This window comes from Ornithorhynchus anatinus, chromosome 20 (genome assembly GCF_004115215.2).
Source record: "Ornithorhynchus anatinus isolate Pmale09 chromosome 20, mOrnAna1.pri.v4, whole genome shotgun sequence".
Classification (NCBI taxonomy): Eukaryota; Metazoa; Chordata; class Mammalia; order Monotremata; family Ornithorhynchidae; genus Ornithorhynchus; species Ornithorhynchus anatinus.
Window position 1 is genome coordinate 1976099 of NC_041747.1, and position 22142 is coordinate 1998240.

Below are 22142 nucleotides of genomic sequence, written 5' to 3' on the forward strand. Positions count from 1 at the left end.
CAAAGTACCACTATTATTATTATTATATGATAATAATTATCCCAAGAGAGTGAACACTGGGCGAGATGAAGGAATGAAGAGAACCCAGAGCTGAGAGATGTGGAGCACCCATAGTTAAAGGGTGAGGAGACATTGAAGAGCGAGGAAATGAAACAGAGAAGGAGCATTCAGAGAAGTTGGGAGAGCGCCGTGTGGGTCAAACCGTTCTGAAGGAGGCTAGGAAGGTTGGTTAGCCATGTTGAAGACAACCAGGAAACCGGGCGGGATTAGACACTGGTTTAGCCTGAAGGAAGTCACTGGGACCCTTGGTGAACCTGCGCCTCTGTGGAGTGAAAAGGGTGAGGCCAGGTTGTAGGGGGTTGAGAGAGTTGGTGGAGACGAAGTTTAGGCAAGGGGATTATACAGCCCATTCAAGGAGTTTGGGCAGGAATGGGGAGATGGAGTAATTGATTGAGGAAGCCCGGGTGTAAAGGGGATGATTTTTTTTTTTCAGAATAAGGAAGACTTAAGAAGAAGGAGGTGGGGAGTGAGGGGTGGACGATAACAGTGAAAGAGCAGAAGATGAGGGGAGTGTGAGAATCAGTCATCGGGGAGGGAAGATGGGAAGAGCTCATTGTCAGCGCTGTCATCTTCAAATACAAAGGGCAACTCTGTGTGTATGTCTTCCTCTAAAAATAAAGGTCACATTAGCAAGTATAAATAACACATTTATACAATATTGAAATTCATTTTCCCTTTATGTTTAGTTAAACTTTGGCAGACGAAAATTTGTAATAGAACTTAGTTGGAGGGGACTTTGGGGCAGTTCACTTTTGCATTTCCAAGGTACAATGCCAAGAAGTAAAGGGATAATGATACTGCATTGGATTCTTAGCATAGTATTGTACTGAGCAGGGTCCCAACTTTGTGCTTTCCATGAGGAAATTTTCTAGAATTCAGATGGGTCTGTGCTGTTGTCTAGTGTCTCCAGCCCCTTACCCTCCTGAATGTTTTGGTAGAATCCTCCAAAGCGTGCCTTGCCCAGCAAGACATAGGCCCTGCACGGATGCCTCGGCGGGCAGATATTGTTATGGCCACGGTCCTGAAGAATTTCCCGTGTCACGAGCTCCAGGAATTGGAAGGTGACATAGTGGAGGAGAGACCTTCACACCATTCGAGACTCAGGAGAAAGACAGGCAGCCACTTTGAGACCATTGGACAGTATCAGTAGATCACCGAAAACCTATGACCCCATCAATAGATCAGGACACCAACAATTATTTTGTAAATTTAACTGCGCAGGGCAGATGGAGATGCTGAGGTTATTTATTACGTGATGGAATTCTTCACTTCTCTCTTTGTTGAGGAGGATGTTAGAGAGATCCCCACATCAGATTTGTCCACCACCTCTTTTGCAGTCACTCTCTCCCAAGTGCTTAGTACATTGCTCTGCGTACAGTAAAGGGCTTAATAAATGCCACCGACAGCCCGGTTCATCAGATGGATGGGTGTAACTGACAAGTCGCAGTAACTGGTTCCAACTGTGGTGACCACACATAATACTTTAGCTAAATTGATGACTTACTGATGGGGAAAAAAGATAATTGGGAACATCATATGAGGTACAGTTTTGAAGAAGGATTGTACTCAAGTGGCTGAACTCTTGGCACGAGCGTGTAATCCGCCTTTACAGATGGCCGTGTACCAGAGGACTGGCAGATCACCAATGTGACCTGCCACTATAAGAAATTTTAGAGGTAGTCCTGGGAATCATAGGCTGGTGCACCTGGAAATTCAGTAAAATTTCTGCATTAGGTTTAGCATCACCGAGCATTTAGAGAAGCACAGCCGGTTGGGAAAGACATCATTTCCTTAAGGGGAAATCACGCCTCGCTAATCTGCTCCCATTCTTTGAAGGAGTCTTCATTCATTCAGTCGTATTGATTAAGCGCTATTGCGTGCAGAGCACTGTACTAAGCACTTGGGAAAGTACAATACAACAGTGGGAAGAGCACAGGCTTGGGAGTCAGAGGTCATGGGTTCGAAGCCCGGCTCCGCCACTTGGCAGCTGTGTGACTGTCGGCAAGTCACTTCACTTCTCTGTGCCTCAGTTACCTCATCTGTAAAATGGGGATGAAGACTGTGAGCCTCACGAGGGACAACCTGATGACCCTGTATCTACCCCAGCGCATAGAACAGTGCTGTGCACATAGCACTTAACAAATACCAACATTTTTAAACAGTGACAAACCCTGCCCGCAACGGGTTCGCCCGCTTTGGGAAACTGTTAAATTGCCCTCCAGCTGAAGTAATTTCCCACTCCTGCTGAAGAGTAAAACTGTTTCCTGCACTTCCTTGCGTACTCAAACCAGATGAAATTTAGTTTTTATTTGAACTCAACAACGCACCCTAAAAACAAGTAAAATAGTCTCAGCTCTTGCCATGTAAAATCAGCATCGCTAGCATTGACCAACAGCCAGAAAGTCAAAGGGCAAAGTATGCAACACTTCGATTCATTCAGTATTTGTTGAGTGCTTACTGTGTGCAGAGCACTGTACTACGCGCTTGGAAGAGTACAGTATTATAATAATAATCAGACATGTTCCCTGCTCTCAACGAGCTTATGTTCTAGAGGGAGCTTAACTTCACATCGGGGCCACTTCAGTTAGCACCGTGGTACCTGGTACATCCCCGCAAGGATCACCCCTCCTGTTAGTTTCGTCTGCCGGGCTATTATGGTGAGCAGTCAGCAGTGCGTTCTGCTTTTATCTCAGCTCTCAAAAGCTCCTTGGATTGACCATCCCGGAAACTTCCCTGAGCACTTAGAAATGGGAAAAAAGCTGTTGTTTGAAGATACCAGTGGGGCTCAAATTCTTGCAGTTGTCCATCCGCCCCCAGGGCCCTTTACAAAACGATTTCATAACAGACTGCCATTAATCAGAGGTCAAAATGAATAGGGAGCGGATGGCTCCGTGGGCTAATTTTCTCTGTCTATTGTACTTGACCTGGTAACTCTGTTCCTGGGGAATCTCACTAGGGCATTTTCTTAAGAAATGTAATTATTTTCCTCCAAAACCAGTTTTACAGCTTGATTATAAGTGCCTCTGAATCAGAGGCACTCTAAAAGTTCTGCTTTTCTTTGGGAACTAGGGGCTCTAGGCAGAAGAATCCTAAATAAAGTCTGTAAACGGTCGATGTCACAGTTCAAGGAGGAGCACGGCTTAAAATACAAGCCTTTGAACTTGGAGAGAAAGAGCTTCAGTTTCTGATGCTCCAGTGTGTTGCTGAGTGATTTGGGGAGAATTACCCAAATGGGTCCAAAATTCCAGGGTGAAATGAAAGTGACGCTTTGACTTCCCCCTGGGGGTAATTCTTAGACTTTGCCTGGTCTCATTCCGTATAGGCTTCCATCTCCACCTAAAACATCACTACTCACTTCTCTTAAAAAAAAAATACCATTATCATTATTATTATTCTCTTCCAGTCAGCCTGTGACTCTCCTGGCCTGCTTTTAGAACCTGAACTGGCTTTGAATTTGCAGGAACTTGAAATATTTTCATACAGCTGTTAACTAATCACTTCCCCAAATCAAAAAGTGATCTAAATTTGGATCTCTGGATTTTGGTGTAGCTAAAAAGGCTGCCTAGCTCATGGGATCAATGTGTTCTGTACATCTTTAGGCTTCTTTCCTTTTTTTCCATATTAATGACTGAATTTGCCTCTTGGAATCCCAAGTTATGCGATATGTACCTGTCTTGGATGAGTTGATCTTTTCAAAGAGACAGTCCATAGACCTGAAATGTCAGTGTGAAGGTAATTACTTCTGGGCTTACATTGTTCAGATGACTAATGTAAATTTTGAGAGTTGATTTTCTGAGATGGCTTGAATTGGAATATTACTTACCAGAGTGTTTCTTTCTTTCTAGTCTCAGTGTAACTGTATCCGCCGATATCTAAACCAAGAACTTGGGCGTTAGCTGAACGTTTCTAAAAGTAGACAGATTTTAAGGTAAGCTTCTTTGCCATTCTTAAGTAATTTGGGTAATATTTTAGTTAGAGAGCCATTGAGAGAAAATTTAATCCTAAAAGGGTGGCTGTCAATCAAACTACTCAGGGTTCTACACTGGATTGTAAACAGGATTTTAACAGACTTTTGTTTTCACAGGGACTTTTTATTCCCAGCAAATAGTCAACCCTTAATCATTCAGGGACTGATTATCCAGGTCAGAGTTTTTAAATGTCTTTTGGAACTGTACCGCAGCTTCCCCAAGGGGTAATTGGAGGTGCTTCTCGCCCTCCCTTGTGCTTTCCCTACTCTTTCTTCTCCTTCCCTTCCTCTTCCCCCTCACCCACTTCTCCCCCTAGGTAGACATCCTGAATATGATTGTAGCATAAGATGTTACAAGGATGAATGAGAAAAGTGATATGAGGGTTTTCTCAAAATACTCAAAATGTGCTCTCTTACTCCAGCAGAGAATTATTATTCCATAATGATTTAAACCCGGCTTTGAATTCCCTCCCTGCCCACATCACACTCCAATCCTCTCCTCCAGTTATATTCTCAGTCTGCCAGCCCCTTGAGGGATGGGATTTGTGTCTAATTCCCACCTGGCACTTTTTTCCAGCGCTTAGTATAATGCTCTGTGCACAGTACGAGCTTGTCAAATACCATTACTATTAAACGACTGTCCAGGGGCAGATGTTTCTTGGCAGAAATTGTACTTTTCAGACAGAGATGAAGCACACTAAGAGCTGATTTTTGATGAGTCCCAAGGAAGTGAAAATTGAGAACAAGAAACACCAGCTACCCGTAGCTGGGGGGGAAAAAGGAAGTGGAAGGTAGCCAGTGAACAGATGCTCAGGTTTGTGCCTGGGACTGTGGAGAAAAAGAAAATGAAGGTAGACTCCTACAAAGGCCTGAATGGATTAGAGTTGGGAAGAATGGAGCAATTGGACTTGGGTTGGCTCTGCCCGGAGCAGTGAGGAGCCCCAAAACTCTTGTTTTCAGCAGTCACGGGCTGCAGTCTTTATTGTTGAGAAGTTACAAATTTTGCTGCATTCTTTTTTTTCCTGCGTGTCTGTCATCAATCCCCATCTGAAATGGCCTTCCGCACTGGCCCATCTCCAATTTTAGATCGTAAACCCTTTGTGGGCTGGGGATTGTGCTTTAGGTAATATCTTTTTGAACCCTTTCCCCATTTAGTGCTTTGCACCAAAAAGTGCTAAAAGTTATAATCAAAAATGGTACTGATCCCAGGTGATTACAGAATTTATCTTGAAGGGTTTGATATTTGCCCTTATAAAAATATCAATGTATTTATATTTTCCTTCTTAAAAATATATTTGTATTTATTGGTCATATCAGTGACCTTTCCCTTTAGGGCAAATAGTGGCAGTAACTCATTTTTACGATTTTTCTATCGCTAGTACAAGACACTTATCTGTCTTGGATACAGTAGGAAGTAAGGGCATTTAAACATCCTCTTTAGAAGGTTACATATGCCCAAGGCCTCAAGGTTGTGGGGGCACAGTTGTTTTAATTGGTGTCTGATCACCGCTCGCCCCGATGAACCCCAAAAGATGCCTGACTGTTTTCATGAATACCGTTCACACAACGTGCCAGAGGTTTCTCTTAGTGACCCTCACACACCCATGGAGACAGTCTCACCATCAGAAGCATCACCCTTTCAACTGAAGAACCACTGAAAACATATAAGTGCTCTGTGACTATGTAGAACACTTTGGTCTATTCAGCTGTCAGAAGGTGAATCTTCTTTTTAAAATACAGAACACACAACCCCACAAGAAATCTAAATGTTATAGTGGAGTCTTAGGGGCAGATGGAATTCTGTGGATAAAACTCAGTAGGTAAAAGACCTGTAGCCTTTTACCAGGTTAACGGTAACCTTTAACTGGGCCCTAGGTAGAATAGAATAAACTATTTAAGAAATAAAACTTAAACCAGGATATAGATGTAGAAATGAGAGATATTTCATTCCTGTTTTGGTTCCCATTTTCATTTTTTGTTTCCAGCATATTTTTCTCTTCCACTTCCTCCTCCACTTTCTCACCATTTCTCCTGAGTGTAATATATTCGAAATGATCTTTCTGTAAGTATTGGCCCTGGGAACATTAGTAGCCTAACACAGTTTCTGGAGGGTCCCCACTGCTGTGCTTTGTGAGAGTGGGAGGAGAGAAGGAACGGGGAAGAGAAAAGTCAAGAAATAGCAACCTTCAGGAGCTTGCCAACAGACCGCCCCCTCTTTGAAGGCTTAAACAGAAAATATCCCAATCGCACGCAAATGTGAGTGTGACCCTCCTGATAACGTGGCCGTGGGTCTGTTATGCCACGGTGACTTGGTGCCAGTTTTAGAATGAAATTTCTGCCGTCTAAAATAGGTTAAAGAAGTCTCCTTGCCATTCTGGGATTTAGTTTGGGCCAAAGTGGGAGGTTTTGAAGAGTTTCAAGAGGATTATTGTTAGATTTGTTTGCTGTTTTCCCTAGGTGTTATGGGGTAAGGGACTAGGCGGAATGCTCTGTGGAGGGTTTTGAGCTTCCCCTTTTAAATGATAATGAACACCCAGTCCACTGCCAGGTGCAGAAGCTCTTTTACTCCCCCACTTGAGACTGAGGAAGGATCCATGGCCCAGTTCCCAGATTTGGTTGCAGCTGGGCTGGAAGGACTATGGTCCTCGGGGAGCCCTCTCCAGTGAGCATGCAGTGGTTTTGGTAAGGAAAGCTTAAGGACTCTCTTAAGATTGGAAACCTAGACGCTTTCCCTAAGGTACTAGCCAAACCCTGATCCAAATTGACCTGGGGAGAACGACCCTCCAAGGACCAGGGTAGGGAAAGGAAGACCACAGTACTCCAGGATACAAACCCAACTTCTTCTTGGCCAGAGGTTACCCGACCCCGCTCTCTCCTCAACCTCCCAAGGCTGCCCGGTACTTCCTGGCTCGCTTCCCGGGGGTGCAGATCCCACAAAAGGGACAAGGATCCACGAAAACCTATGCGGCCTCCTCTCAATCGCCCCATCTCTAACCCCTGCCTGGCTTCTGGCGGCGAATCCACAACCCCACCTAGTGAACATGCAGGAGGCCTCCCTCTCAGGTGGCGGCTCAGAGATCATTAATATCCAGGACTTGAAATAGCCCCTCTTTCTCCCGTCAGCATTTCGGTAACAGCAGCTTCATGTCACAGAATGTTTAATGTGCTATGAACTGGTCGTTTTGGGGAACACATATAAAGGTCAACTGTCCCCATGAGGTCTCATGCTGCGCCCCTCAGCTTCTTAATTTTTATTCTCTTGTTTTCTTTCTCCTTCAGCAGATTGCTTTGACTCAAGCCTCTTTCCCCTCCTTCTCTCGACAGCTTTGTCACGTGACCTGCAATGTAGGCACTGCCTTTCAAGAGTTTGGTTCACCTTTCACCTTGCAGCAAATATCAAGGTACAATCCATCATAAAATAAGGCATCCGAATGCAACATCCCCCTAATTATTCTCAATATATAATGTAACTGGTCAATAGTGAATATTAAGAGAGAGGCATCTAGGGAGATTTCAGGAGGCTCTCGCATCTCAACAATTGTAATAACCCTGTACAGTTTTTTTGAACCTACGTGAATGTGGTGCTCAACAGTCAGACCTCTCAGGATTTTCCAGGATTCAGATCGGGGCATATTGAAGAAGTCGAAAGACACAAGGCACTGCCTTTTCATTTGCACACCCCTTTTGTAGACTGGGCAGGCCCTTTTCAAGCTCTTGATACGTTGACATTTTATTACCGTTCCTCTGAAAATTATTTCTGGGGATACTACTAGCACTGGTCCCGATCGGAAATAAGGAGACGGTGGAGATTTCTTGCAACCGTCTCTAACTATTCTGCTTTAGTTTTCTTATTCTGGAGTGCTCACTCACTCTTGCGTTCCAGCACACAGCTTGGATGCCTTGATCAGCCTTTCCGGATATGTAGCTCCTCCATTTGGAGCAACGCTCCCGCATCTCCAAACAGCCGGTAGTAATCGGAAGTCTTTTCTAAAGCCAAATGTCATTTGCAGTGTGATTCTTTGGCAAGCCTTCTCACATGCAAAACAATAAATTCCCCAGCAATTGACATCCTGTCATGTAGACCACTTAATTATTATCATCATCCTCTTAATTGCCATGCTATAAATTGAGATCTTGAAAAATTTGAATAATGAAGTGGGATTAGTGAAAGAAAAGAACTTGTGTTGTAGGCCCTCATTCTAGGTAATTGCTTGACTATTCTTCTTTCGGCATTCTGCCGTAATTTAGGGTATGTGTTGGTTCAACAGCTTTGCATCGGCAGAGTCGAATCAAATGGTATTTTTTCACATTTAATAAAACGATTTGAAGTACCTCCTTTCACATAGCGATCGTTCAGCTTTGCAGAGGTCATCTGTGTAAATGTTTTTTCTCCACGTGGCATGCAGAAGCATATGAAAGGTGGATAATGTTTTCCTGCTCCAAATTGAGAAGTGGTTTGGTACCAATATTGGGTGAGTTTTTGTCATTTCTGCAGTTGGTGACAGCTGGATTTTCAGTGGGTTGGGCTTTGTTAGTGCTGATTTGGAAAATATTTGATGACAAAACAGCGAGGGGAAAAAACCAAAATCAAGGCTTACATTTCTGCCAACGCTGGAAATAATCACTACTTATAATTGATGTCCATTACTCCCTCTGCCAACATTTATTTGGGACTTTTGTAGTTGGCAAAAGGAATTCAGAATTAGGAAACTGTTTCCGTTATAAAGTAAAATGTTTAAAGTTAATCAATCAATGGTATTTATTGAGCACTTCCTATGTACAGAGCACTGTACTAAGTGCTTGGGAGAGTACAATGCAGCAGAGTTGGAAGACACGTTGCCTGACCACAGCGAGTTCACGAGAAGGCTTTAAAGTGTGGTTGATTTTTTCACTTACTAAAAAGGCAATTCCCAATGCTCATATTCTAGGGGCCAAAAATATTGCCCTAAGGCTATGCCTTTCCACATTGCCAGACCTCAAAAGGTTCTCAATTCAATTCAGTCATATTTATTGAGCGCTGTCTGTGTGCAGAGCGCTGTGTTAAGCACTTGGGTGAGTACAGTACAACAATAGGCAGTCACAAGCTTGCAGTTTCACTTCTGAGAGCAGTGCCAGGATCTGGGGCACGAATGGCAGTCCTTGGCACTCTAGAGCTGGGCTCACAGGATACCTCACAACCGATGACTTCACTTGGAGATCCCTGTCAGGTGGTCTGGTTTCCCAGCAGACTAAGCCCATGCTCGCTGCAGGAAGCGTAAGTCTTTTTTTAATGATTTTTAATTTTTACATTCTAATTGGTGAGGTGCTCGTAAAGCACAGGTGATTAATAGCATGAAAGTACAGTGATGATGTGTTTCTTTTAAAGATGGATTTTTTTTTCTTGCAACAAAAGAATGGATTTCAAGACTTTTAATTTAGGGTTAATTGGATTCTGAGGCACAAAAAAATGATTATTGATTTTCCTGCCGGTTAGGGGAAAGTCTTCGGAGAATCCGCGCCGCATGTTCATATTTTAAGGTGGAACCAAAGGGCCTCAACCCTTCTGTGGTTGTCAAAATGGACTCTGACCCAGACAGGTTTTCGAGGACTAAAATCCAATAAGACCCAAATGGGATCAATATTAGTCAGCAAAGCGCATCTCTTCCGAATGCATCTGTTAAATCGCACTGACAGTTTTAGATCCTGAGGTGTTTATTGCTGATATTTACTTTGAAATATACGCAGCTTTAGCTGAATTTTAATTTGGTTTCAAAATGGGCTGGAGGGTCATGGTCTTTATTATACTATAAATAAGAGGGTTTAGAAAAATCCACAATTTATAAGAACATTCATTTTTTTTTAAAGTTCACAGATCACAAATGCCAGAAAAACTAGAGTCAATAGCTTATAAATTTAGCGTGTCCACTGAAAAAAAATAATGCTACATCGATACGTGCCATTAGAATGCATCTCCTTCACCTTTGATTTCCATTTGTCCCATTTTCTGCCTAACTCTTCCCAATTGGCTCCCACTGCCCTCACATTGCCTCTTCACTAGCCTCCCTTTTGTCTTTGGCAGGACAGGATTCCACAGGTTGGTCCAGCCTCCCTCACGCGCTGTACTAAGCTGTCTTTCCCCCATCATTTCTCCACCCATCTTTTCCAGTAAATCATTCGATCCATCAGTAGTGTTTATGGAGGGCTTACTGTATTCATTCAATAGTATTTATTCAATAGTACGCAGCGTCCTGTACTAAGGACCGGGGAGAGTACGGTATAACAGAGTTATACTGAGAAGCAGTATGGCCTAGTGGAAAGAGCACGGGCCTGGGAGTCAGAGAACTGGGATCTAGTCCTAGCTCTGTCAGTTGCTCTGCCAGCTGCTTGCTGTGTGACCTTGTCGTTCTCCCCTACTAGTCTGTCAGATCCTTTGAAAGCAGGGACCCTGTCTCCCAACTCTTTTGTACATTTCTAGGAGCTTCGTTCAGTGTTCTGCACACAGTATGCACTTGAAAATGCAGTTGAGGATGATGATAATGATGTTGGCAAGTTCTAACTGCCCAAGATTTCCCTTTGTTCCCTCATCTGAGGGACTTCTGCTGCCAAAACGAGGGCCACGGTTGATAGTCCCCTAGACTGTAAGCTCACTATGGGCAGGGAACATATCTACCGACTCTTATAGCGTACTCTCCCAAGCACTTAGGACAGTGCTCTGCACGCAGCAAGAACTCAATAAATACGATTGATAGGGAGAGTCGGGGGCAGCTACTTTGCCCTCCTCCTCCATTCCTTCCTGTGAGAGGAAGGATTATTTGAAAAGGCCAGGACCTCTCCCAGGTTGGGATCCGTGATTGTTCGGTATTTGGGCAGAGGCGGTGAGTCCTCTGGGGTGAGCCTACTGCCTGCTTCTTATGAGGAACTGTTCAGGATTAAAAGTGGCAAGCAAAATTTTAATCAAAGTGATGTTCTAAACCAGTTTGCTGGAACCGGGTTGTACCATTCAAGCTGTGTTTCTAATTATAGTCTGTGGTTGTCTTGAGGGGAGGGTAGTATTTAATTTCACAGTTTATATTAAGTCAACTTTACATCTCTGATATTGCAAGTAGACAGTAACTTTAAAAAGCATTCAAGCATGCCATAATTAGGAGGAGTAAAAGCCTTTATTTAAAACAACTTTATCAAAGGCATCCAACAGCTGTTCAAGAGATTTTGGGGGTGGTCGGCATAGCATCTCCTCTCCTTGCCTCCCCCAACCCATCAGCGACTGGAAAGTACCACGCTCAAGGGGAACAGACACCACAATAGGATTAAATTGCCAGAATCTTCTTTTGTTAATACTCTAATCTGCTCACCGTTTGTTGGAAGGAAAACAAAGTTGACTGGACGTCCCCCAGGGCGAAGGTTTGTCTGGAGCTGCTAATGAGCCTTCTGTGTGCCGAACACAGAGTGAGCCAACTGTTTAAAAAAGTGGGGAAAACAATCCTAAATTTTTTTAAAAAGTTCATTTTTAAAAATAAAAAATCTTGTTTCAGCCTTTTTTCTACTGCCTTTAAGATACGCTAAGACATTGGATTTCTTTTAAGCAAATGTTCTCATCACTTTGCACATTTTAGACATTTAACTCCCTCCTCAGACTCCTCATCCCCCCACCTCTCCCATCCCTTGCCCCTATTGACCTGGCCACCTACTTTATTAAAAAAAATTGACACCATCAGATGTGAGCTCCCTAAAATCTCCGTTTCCCCTCCTCAATCTTTCCCCCTTCCGGCCCCCTTTTGCACTTAGTACAGTGTCTTGCCCACAGTAAGTGCTTAACAAATACGATTATTATTATTATTCAACTCTCCCCTTTCTCTCCCTACAGCCTATGTAAATATGTATATATTTATTATTCTATTTATTTTATTAACGATGGTTATATATCTGTATCTATATTGATGCCTGTCTACTTGTTTTGTTGTCTGTCCCCCCCCTGCTAAACTGTGAGCCCAACATACATATCAGTGGTTTGCTTTCTCCTCCTCTTTGTTTGAAATTATGGTTTTTATGATTTTGGTTAACTACTCCTGGTGCTATTCTTGTTCCTCTCGGAAAATCTCAGTTTGTAGTGTGTCTGTATGTAAAGCCATTGGTTATTGCTAAGGAGTGGGATGTTAGGCAGCTTCCTCTCCTTTTGGGTTCAGTTTTTCCAGTTGATACACGCACTGCATGCATCAACATCTCTACTTGAGTAGTACAAGTTTGTCATTAGGCTACTTACTCATTTTCTTTCAATCCCATCCCCTCCCCAGCCTCATTTCAGGCTAGCCCGCTGCATTACCTAAAATCTTAGAAATTGGTGAGCACTTTCCCACAACAGAGTCAGAAATGCTCTCCTCAGAGGCACGGTGCGGCAGGTGTGATTTGGCCATATTAGACATGGATAGAGAAGGCCAAGGGCTAGAATGAGGCAAGAAAGAAGCGTGGCAAGGAAGACCAGTGAGATTGAGATCAGACTAATTCCAACAATATGGAATTGTGATAACCAAAGTTTCTATTATATACATTTTATTAGTATAAAATATTCAGCAATAAAGCCGGTGCATGGAGGGTGGGGGGTAAGTTTTGGTTTAAGATTGTTTGCCTTGGGATTAGACTGGACAGGGACAGGGACTGTGTCTGATCTGCAGAGACTGTATCTGTCCTAGTGCTTAGTACAGTGTTCGGTACACAGTAGACATTTAAATATTATTATTATTTTTAGTTCCTTGAACTCTTCCCTGGCTAGCACTTCATAGATGACCCCTGTACGACTTGAATCCACCCTGTCCCACCAGTTGACTTCAGCCTTGACTTGAGACTGCACATCTAATCAATTATTTTCCTTCCCACTAAGACCGATAGTAAATAATCCAACTAGAACTGTTGGTGGGGCATTTTCTTGTTACGTGAGGCTTGGGAATTTTTTTTCGAATGCACACGAAAATGCCAACAGGACCCTAGTGGAACCCCAGGACTTCCAAGGGTGGAACAGAGTCCCGGAGAGATCTCCTCTCCACTTGTGTTATAAATGGGTTCAGAGATCTGAGTGCGAGCATTTCCATGAAAGTGTGTCTCTTCCCATTGCAGTCTCGGCACCATGCCGCTGGTCAAGAGGAACATTGAGCCCAGGCACCTCTGCCGGGGAACGCTGCCCGAAGGAATTACCAGTGAACTGGAGTGTGTAACCAACACCACTCTTGCTGCCATCATACGGCAGCTAAGCAGTCTGAGTAAGTTCTCCCCGCCTTGTGACTCAGGGATTGACAAATCGAAGTCTAATGGGAAGTGATGAATAAATGCTTTCTGAGCAAGTGAAATTTTTCCCGTTGACGGGGAAAGCGTTGGTTTTGTGGAAAGTGGAGTCTGAGCGGGGGTGAGCATTAAGGTAAGTTATTACCAGCACATTAACAAATCCGGAGGGTCATCTAGTCCATCCCTCTTCCCTTAGCCAAACTGCACTTCAGCTGCATCTCCATTTGTGGAGCAAAATCAGTTTCCAGTTTTTATAAAGTCTTTCTTCAGATGTGGGTGGGTGGAGAATACTGAGGTGGATGGCCCTCTAAACTCACGTTAATGCCAAATTTGTTAAAGTGAGTGTCAATCAATCATTTGTATTTATTGAGCACTTACTGTGTGCAGAGCACTGAACTAAGCACTTGGAGAGAGTCCAGTATAAAAATAAGAAAGGAAGAATGGTGAAATTTTAAAATTTGGGGCAACTATCATTAAGGGACATGGATCGGTTATGTAAGAAGTTAAATGCATTTCGGATTTAACTGTAAGCTCTTTGTGGAGAGGGCATGTGTCTTCCAACTCTTTTGTACTGTACTCTCCCAAGTGGTTAGTACAGCGTTCTGCACATAAGAAGCGCCCAGTAAATGCCACTGATGATTTGATTAGAAAGCTGCTTTCTTTTTCCACAGAGTAAGTGCTAGCTCCCAAAAGATTGAAGGCAATGGTTAGTAACAGTGGTTTCCAGTTGGACCAAAGAGTGGATTACGATCAATCAACGGTATATACTAGGCAGTTACTGTGGATAGATGCTAGATGCTTGGAAGACTACAGTGCAATAGAGTTGGCAGACTCGTTCCCTGCCCAGAGTGCCACTTGGACGATTGAGTGGCCAGCCTCAGGAGTCCAAGCTAACCAGAGTTCATCAAACACTAATTTGAGGATTCTAGAGTTTGGCGTCCTCTCCAAATACGCAGTCCGGAGGAGCTGAGACGCGGAGTAGCTGTCTACCATTGCTGCTGCCAGTGTTGGTCGGAGCAAAACCCACCCTTCCAGGGGTCTTCCGGCACCCCGGAAAATCCAGAGGAGAAAGTATTTATTATGCCCCCTTCCTAACTCTTAGACTTCTGGGGGAATGAAGTGACCTTTTTTCCCTTTTGGAGTCTAGTGAGCTCCTTGGGTTTTCCAGATGGTAGATTATGCTTTTCAAAAACGTTAATGGAGTTATAATGAAGCAATTAACCTTTAAATCAGAGGGGTTTAATTCTTATCCTATTCACTGGTTAGCAGTCTTTCTCTCATTCTCTCAGCCAGTCACTCCTCTAACACTATTTTGAGCTCAAACATCATTAGAAAAGTTGTTTTTGTTTGATAATAAAATACCATCACTGAGGAGGCTTTGAACATCCAGAGAGCCACACCGAAATCACTTTTCCATGTGGCGCCAGTACATCTCTGACTCATGTCGGGGTTTCTCCCCCCGAGAGGCAGATCTACCTTCTTCCCCTTTGTTTTATATTTCAGAGCGGAAGAAGCAAGACTGTAGGAGGAGTCTGTTTCTTTCACAAACAAGAGTATATTTTTCTCTCAGTGTCGGCTCTGTTCCGGCACGCTCTTGCATTATTCTTTCACACTATGGATGTGCTTGGTGCATCACACCAGGCTGGGTGCCAGATTGGAAATGAAAATGTTTTCCTTAGGGACTTGTATGTGATCGGAGTAAATGTCCCCGGTAGCAGGAATTCAGAGTGGTAATGACAGGGTTCCCCATCATAAACACAAACCTGTTGTTGTTGGACGTGGACTTGGTCCAACCTGATCAGCTTGTATCTACCTCAGGGCTTAGTACAGTGCTCGGCACATAGTAAGTACTCAGCACAAACCATAAAAAACCAAAAATAGGCGGGCGTTGGTTCTATCATGAAGACTTCAGGCCTGAGGAAATAACTGGAGGAATTGATGCCCTCTGCTCAGAGAGGCATTAAGTTCCAGATCCCTTTAAGCTACGAAACATATTTTTTTCTACGTCAGATTGAGTTTGCTCTATTCACTTAAACATGTGCACAGAGATTTGCTTATACACAGGCGCACACTCACACACATCTTCCAGAGCTTTTATGAGGAAGAGCCTTTGAGAGTTGTGAAGGGGAAACTTCTAACAGCACTTTAAGTGCTGAAACAGCTTTGTTCATCAAGCAGCCTGGAAATCAGGAGAGGGAGAGACAGAAGCAGATTTTCCCCAAACCAATAATTGTAAATGCCAGGGTAAGACAGAACTCAAAGTGACAGGATGCTTCTCCTTATTTAACATCAGAAACAAAAAACTTAATGTGTTTGTCGAAGCCCTAAGGGACAGCAGTGTATTAGTGTGTTTAAAGTGTCCCCAGGATACCTGAAATCTAGAACTCCAACCATGTGTCCTGGTGCATTTTGTTTTGAAAATATTTTTAAAATACACAATAGTAATTATTATGGTACTTGTTCAGTGCTTCCTACGGGCCAGGCACTTTTCCACGTTCTGGGGTAGATACAGGTTAATCAGGTTGGACACTGTCCCTGAACCACATGGGGCTTTCAGCCTAAATAGGAAGGACTGTTTGTTCAGTTCAGTCATATTTATTGAGCCTTTACTATGTGCAAAGCACTGTACTAAGCGCTTAGGAATGAAGTAGGAATTAACCCCCAATTTTACAGATGAGGTAACCGAGGCGCAGAGAAATTAAGTGATTTGCCCAAGGCCACACGACAGGTAAGTGGCAGAATCAGAATTAGAACCCAGATCCTCTGACTCCCGGTCCCATGCTTTTTCCACTAGGCCACCTCACCAGTCTCCCTGCCTTAGGCCCCTTTCCAGTACTTATTTAACGCCCCTGTTAATATCATTTTTCTCCAACATCAATTGGCATGCATCTTCCTACTCCTCAAAAACCTCCAGTAGTAGCCTTTCCTCTCCACTCCCTGACTTTTGGCATTAAAACACTTCATCAGATATCTCTTTTCTACTTGGCCATTCTCTCCCCGACTACACACCCAACTTGACCTCTGTTTTGTCTCTCCCACCTCCAGCTTCTTCCTCACCACCTCATCCCTGTCCAGAACTCCCTCTCCCTTCAGATAGGAAAGACAGTCATTCTTCAAAGTCCTCCTGAAACCTCATCACCTCCAAGAGGTCTTCCCTGATTAATTTCTAGAGCGTAAGCTGCTTGAGAGCAGGCATCTTGCTTACTAACTCCTGTATTTTCCCATGCACTTAATACAGTGCTCTGCACAGTGTAGGTGCTCAGTGAATACTGTGGATTGATATTGAATTGAAAGCATATTCCTTTCCAGCGCCGTCACTGCTCTTTTTCAAAAATCCTTTAGCGTCGACATCAGTGTGAAACAAGGGCGTGAATCAAGGGCTGAGCATTGAGGCAGATGATAGGATTGTGAGTTTCACAAGTTCAGCAATCCTCACGTTTGCCATGCGTCCAGCTTCTAGTACTTTTACCCCTGACCTTTTGTGGAATCTGATTTACTCTAAGTGATGTTGTGAGCATTGGGTAATAATGTAACTGGATAAAAATGTAAACACCTGCTAAGAGAACGCGTCTGCTGATTCTGTTATATGGTACTCTCTCAAGAGCTTAGTACAGTACTCTGCACACAGTAAGCGCTCGATAAATATGATTGATTTAGAGAAGGGATGCAGATTTCAGAGCTAAGTGATTCAGAATCCCCCGGCTTTGTGAAGTATATAGAAGTTCTACATCTAGTCTAAACTTTTTCACTGTTGACTTTATTTTCATTGCTCATGTCAAAAACATTTGAGTCTCGTGGCTACATTCACGAGGTCCTTTAGATTTTCTAAAAATGTAACGGTTCCTTCTCGAAGCTCATTCCACAGTATACAGTGTGTTGACAGTATTACGGCAGTGGTGAAAACATGGAAAGATTGCTTCAGCAATTCTTTAGCAGATGGCTTTCTCCATCTATTTTCTCCCATAGGCAAGCATGCTGAAGACATATTTGGTGAGCTGTTTAATGAGGCCAACAACTTTTACATCAGAGCGAATTCTCTTCAAGACAGAATTGATCGTCTTGCTGTCAAAGTGACCCAGCTGGATTCAACAGTGGAAGAAGGTAGGTAATTGCGTGACAGCAATGAGCCAGAAGTGATGTTGACAAGACAGAGGTAGTTAATTTCACAACAGTCGCTCAGCTTCTATTTCATTTCGTCCTTTCCTAGGAGCAACTTTTTTGGAAGAAGGGGGAGAGGAGGAGGAGAGAGCTGACAACATTGGATTAATTAGGGGAAAAAGTAGCTGCAAAATATTTCCCAATCTCTCCATCTCATATCCCCTCTTAACAACAACAACAAAATCTTTCTACAAGAATTCTCATAATTGGAGGCGGTCCACAACCCTTCTAGTTAACGAAACCCGGGTTAAGTCAAAAGTAGATTTTTCTGGTTTCTGAATGTTCTCTCTTAATACCTCTTTAAAGAGGCATTCGCAGCCTCAAGTAACCTAAAGATTGTGTTCTTGGAAAAAAAGGAAGACTGGTCTGGCAGTACTAATCTGTCCTCCCTCTGTGCACGTGTGCATAAGCACCTCCTCCCCTCAGGATCTCACACTAAGACCAAACAGACTCACATTGTCAGATAAGTGATCCTAGTTCCCTAATAGTGTTCTAGCCCAGATGCGGAGTGGAAATACGCATTTTGACAGAACTGTGTGAATGTAAGTCACAGCTGTCGTTTTGAGGAGTGAGAGGGCAGGTTAGAGGATGGCAGGAAAGAAATCTGAGCAATACAGTGCTACCCAGGGAAAATGTCTTCCCCTTCCTTGTGTTATACCTAAGCCAACTTTCATGATGTCGTGTTTCTCGATGTCTTTTTTGAGGCCCTTTAACTTCTCCATGTTACTCTTTAATGGAGAAAAATATTGTGGACATGGCCGACTGAGCACAAGTGATTGTTAGAAATACTAGGTTTCAGGTCTGTAACTAATATGAGTAATTGACAGTGCTGTGGCATTGACTTGCTTTCTCTCAAATTTTTTAATGATTTCAGATTTCAGAATAAAATCTGTGAATTAGAAATTTGGCAGGATTGAGTAAATCAGCCCTCTAGCCCCGCTAACCTCACTTGAAAAATTCTTGCTTACTACTCAGACAGCAGAAAGCCACAAACTATTTATGTTCTTTAAAAATTGTTATCCCCTTTTTAAGCAGGGTTTACAAAGATTCGGTACTTATTTTAGAATGGCGTAGAGGACCCTAATTTAAACCACTGTGGACGTTTCAGATTAGTTCACAGTGATAATCACAAAAGAATAACTCTGGTCAGCTTCCAAAGAGGCTTCAGTTCAGGGCAGAGGTCAAAATCAGTCAGTCAATCAATGGCATTTATTGAGCACATACAATGTGCAGAGCATTGTACTAAGCACTTGGGAGAGTATTGTGCAGCAGAATTAGCAGGCACGTTCCCTGCCTGTAATGAGCCTATAGTCTAGAGACAAACCAGGGGCCTTCTGGACCCAGTTTTCATTTGAAAAAGCCATTCACCTTCCACAGACCTAAGAGTTAGTAGATTGCATCGGGCACCCAGTCTCTGTGCTTTGGTTCTTAGAATGAAGGATTAATCAAGGATCTAAAAGGGAGAATGCAAACCTTAGTGCAAGCGATCACCAGATGTCAGTATTCAAGATCCTGAGGGAAGGGACGATGGACGTCATCGAGACAAAGGCAGTTGCTTTTAGGAAATTCATCTGAAGAGGCTGAAGATAGCCGTCAGCCCAACCTGATGGAGAGACAGCCCAGGACACCCTGGAGTCCAAGAAAACTGATTGTACTTCAGAGTTAGGGTGTGCAGGCGGGTGAACAAAGAACAGCCAGCAATGCGTGGCAGGACGAGGAGGTTTCCAAGATTAGTTTTGGAACTCTAAAGAAACTGAAAAAGCCAAAGGAAATACTATTAGGAGGGAAAATTTGGCCAGGGCACTAAAGAAGAATGTAAAGAGATCCAGCTTGGATGTGTTGGGTCAGGACAAGAAAAGCTAAAACCTGAAGAAGAGGCTGAGTGCAACAATGGGTTCCGAGTGTGGATAAGCTATTTAATAATAGACATAATAAAAATTCAGACCTCCATTCGTTCTACCAGGTTCCGTTGGTATCTTGCACCTATTAAGATCCCCTGTTAAGATTGAAAATGCCATGCAAATAACTACCTGCTTTTCCTCCAAATCTTCTTCACCCTCCCTAAACTTGGTGAGATAAATAATATTTTAAATTTAATTAGAAAAGTACATTTCTAATTCAGATCTAGCAATCTGTTTATTAGCAGTGACTTTTCCTTGGAGTGCATAAGTTGAGGCTTATTGACCTCTGGTGCACTGCTCAGATGGGAGAGAAATTGAAAAGCTAAACATTTTTTTACTTGGTTTTAAAAATCCTGTCTTAGGGATAGGATATCTGTGTGGTTTACAGAGAGGAAAATGACAAAATAATGTCAAATGAACACTGAGAAGGCTATTTGAAAAATGTACCAGAAATATTGTTCTCAGACCAGGTTTAAGCATGCACTCTAACAGTCTTTTTATGGCAACTAAACTTTTTTTAAAGTGTCACTACAGGATATCAATATGAAAAAAGCTTTCAAAAGTTCCACAATCCAAGACCAGCAGGTGGTTTCAAAGAATAGCATTCCTAATCCAGTTGCTGACATTTACAATCAGAGTGATAAACCACCCCCGCTGAATATCCTTACACCCTACAGGTTAGTGCTTACCTGATCCTAGAGTTCCTTTTATTCTTGAATTATTGCTAAAGTCATGAAAGACAGTACTGTGGGAAAGCTTAGAGAATCTTCGACAAGTATGCATTCATTTTCAGGTTGGAATGAGAAACAGATGTCTTGCTTTCCAAATTTTACAATGATGCAAAGATATTGCACGTATAGTTAGAGGGCCTTTTGCACCTAAATGAATAATAGATTTTAATTTTCTAGGTGTTGGAATGATTGCATCTAAGGATTGAACATTAATTTGAAGTTGGCTTTCTGTAGAAATGGTGTGATAAAAGTTCTAGATTTGTGTTTTGTTCATTTCACTGGAATGTTAAGTGAGCTCCATAATTCGTGGACATAAGCAAAAGCAGGTTTGTCGGTGTTAATATTTCAGCAGTATTGAGGTTTTTATCATTCATCACACAAAAAATACATTATGCAGCGTTGCTGAATATAAGGAAACAATCTGATCAACACAATAAGCTTCTGCTACCTGAAAGTAGCACAATATTTAGATTAGGCTAAACTTCCAGGAAAGAGTACAAAGTAAAGGAAAAATCAAATTGTAGTGCAGGTCACTTTTGTGTTCATAAAAATTAGGGATTAAACCCATAGATTGAGCAACTGGAGTGTAGTTTTAGAGTATTACGAGATACTTCTGCATATCGTGGGAGAAACCGTGATAAGACATGTCACTTGAAGGAAGAACCTCCTTCTAGCAAGGGGAGACAAGGTTCCACGGTAATATATGGACATGGATCATATCTTGGTTATATGTCCTTGTTTTAATAAGTATTGGAGGAGGGAAATTTTATAGCATTTTATAAAGGTTTTAGCTTAATTGAATAATAATTTACTTTCACAAAAGCTAACTTTTCTTCACTTGGTGCCGCCTGATGGTCAAACTTCATTCTAATTTAATTCAGGCCTGGTAAAACCTCAGTCAGAAAGTGACGGAAAATTAAACAGCTCAAGATCATTTGGCCCCAAATGAACCATGACCTGTCAGCCATCAGTTCAGGCACTGTGGAAGCCAAACATCAGCTAAAAACGGATACTGAAGGCTGGGTGGTCTGGGTGGAGTCTGGTTAAGAGGACTTCACAAGGATTGGAGCCCCTCGCTCTGCTTCCAGGGATGGAGCAAAAGTCAGACCACCAGAAGAGACATTCTCATCAGCACTGCTCTCAGCTCCGTTCTGCTCCAATCAGGCCCAAATTCATCTCAGGCTAGAACGGGATTTCCAATCTCGGGGTGAGAGAAGTCAGAATCCAAGATCCAGCTTAAGCAGAAGTCGCCTGACCAATATCTTTAAGAAAGAAAACCCAAAACTAGTAGGACTTGAAGGTATCTGTGCTAGTCTAACATTTGTGCATTGAAGCTCTATTTCAGTATGATATTAAACTTTAACTGAACTTGGCAATAGTTGCTAGAAACTGCGGTGTCTCAAAGGTTGAAATTTCACCTCACCCTGAGGAAGAGAAATTTTATTTTTTCTTAGAGGCAAATGCTAGCAGATCCTCAACTTTCTCTCTCAGGCAGGTACAGTAGCTAAAAAGAAAGGGATACTTCAGGATTAAGTACTAATACTATTTTCAATTGAAATCTGTATTGGTGCATGAGCTGCCAACATTTAAGGAGGGAGGAGAAGGGGGGGAAAGAAAGGAATTTTTAGTTATCAAGTGCCTGTTTCAAGCGTATGATCAACTTGGTACAAATTCAAACAGTTCAAGTGGTAATCTCTCTAAATTGCCAGCATTCTTCTAAAGCTTAGTTGTACACTTATCCCAGACTTTAGTAAATCATGTGAGGGCTTAGTACATGTTAATGTTGCTGATATCAAAATATTTACTATTAATAATGATGTAGTAAAATGCAGAGAGCAGTTAATCCGTTACACTGCAGAATATTAAATATGTAGGAAAATTCTGCCTCAGAAAGGGTTAAAAAAAAGCTCTTTAGAAGACCTGCTGTTTCTTCGGCTTGAAAATCTCAGTTAAGGTATCATGCCAAGTAAAAATGACATCATTATCATCACTGAATAGTATTTATTATTAAGCACGCTTGCTTATTGGGCTGCTCAGAGGCTGTACTGAGGAAACTACAAATGCGGAGTAATT

At 42.6% G+C, this 22142-nt stretch overlaps 1 protein-coding gene across 9 annotated transcripts in view; it reads left to right on the plus strand.

Annotated features, from left to right (window-relative positions):
• Positions 1–22142, plus strand: part of WASF3 (WASP family member 3) — a 91477-nt gene that overhangs the window by 22276 nt on the left and 47059 nt on the right. For 8 of the 9 annotated variants that reach the window (XM_001516803.5, XM_039915007.1, XM_029047907.2 and 5 more), the window contains exons 2-6: positions 3906–3988; positions 7352–7428; positions 13115–13257; positions 17246–17380; positions 19862–20015. In XM_001516803.5, coding sequence (XP_001516853.2) covers positions 13125–13257; positions 17246–17380; positions 19862–20015 — 422 coding nt within the window. In that variant the 5' untranslated portion in view covers positions 3906–3988; positions 7352–7428; positions 13115–13124. Of the gene's footprint in view, positions 1–3905; positions 3989–7351; positions 7429–7528; positions 8500–13114; positions 13258–17245; positions 17381–19861; positions 20016–22142 lie in introns of those variants that run through there. The other variant, XM_039915006.1, reaches the window with a different exon arrangement.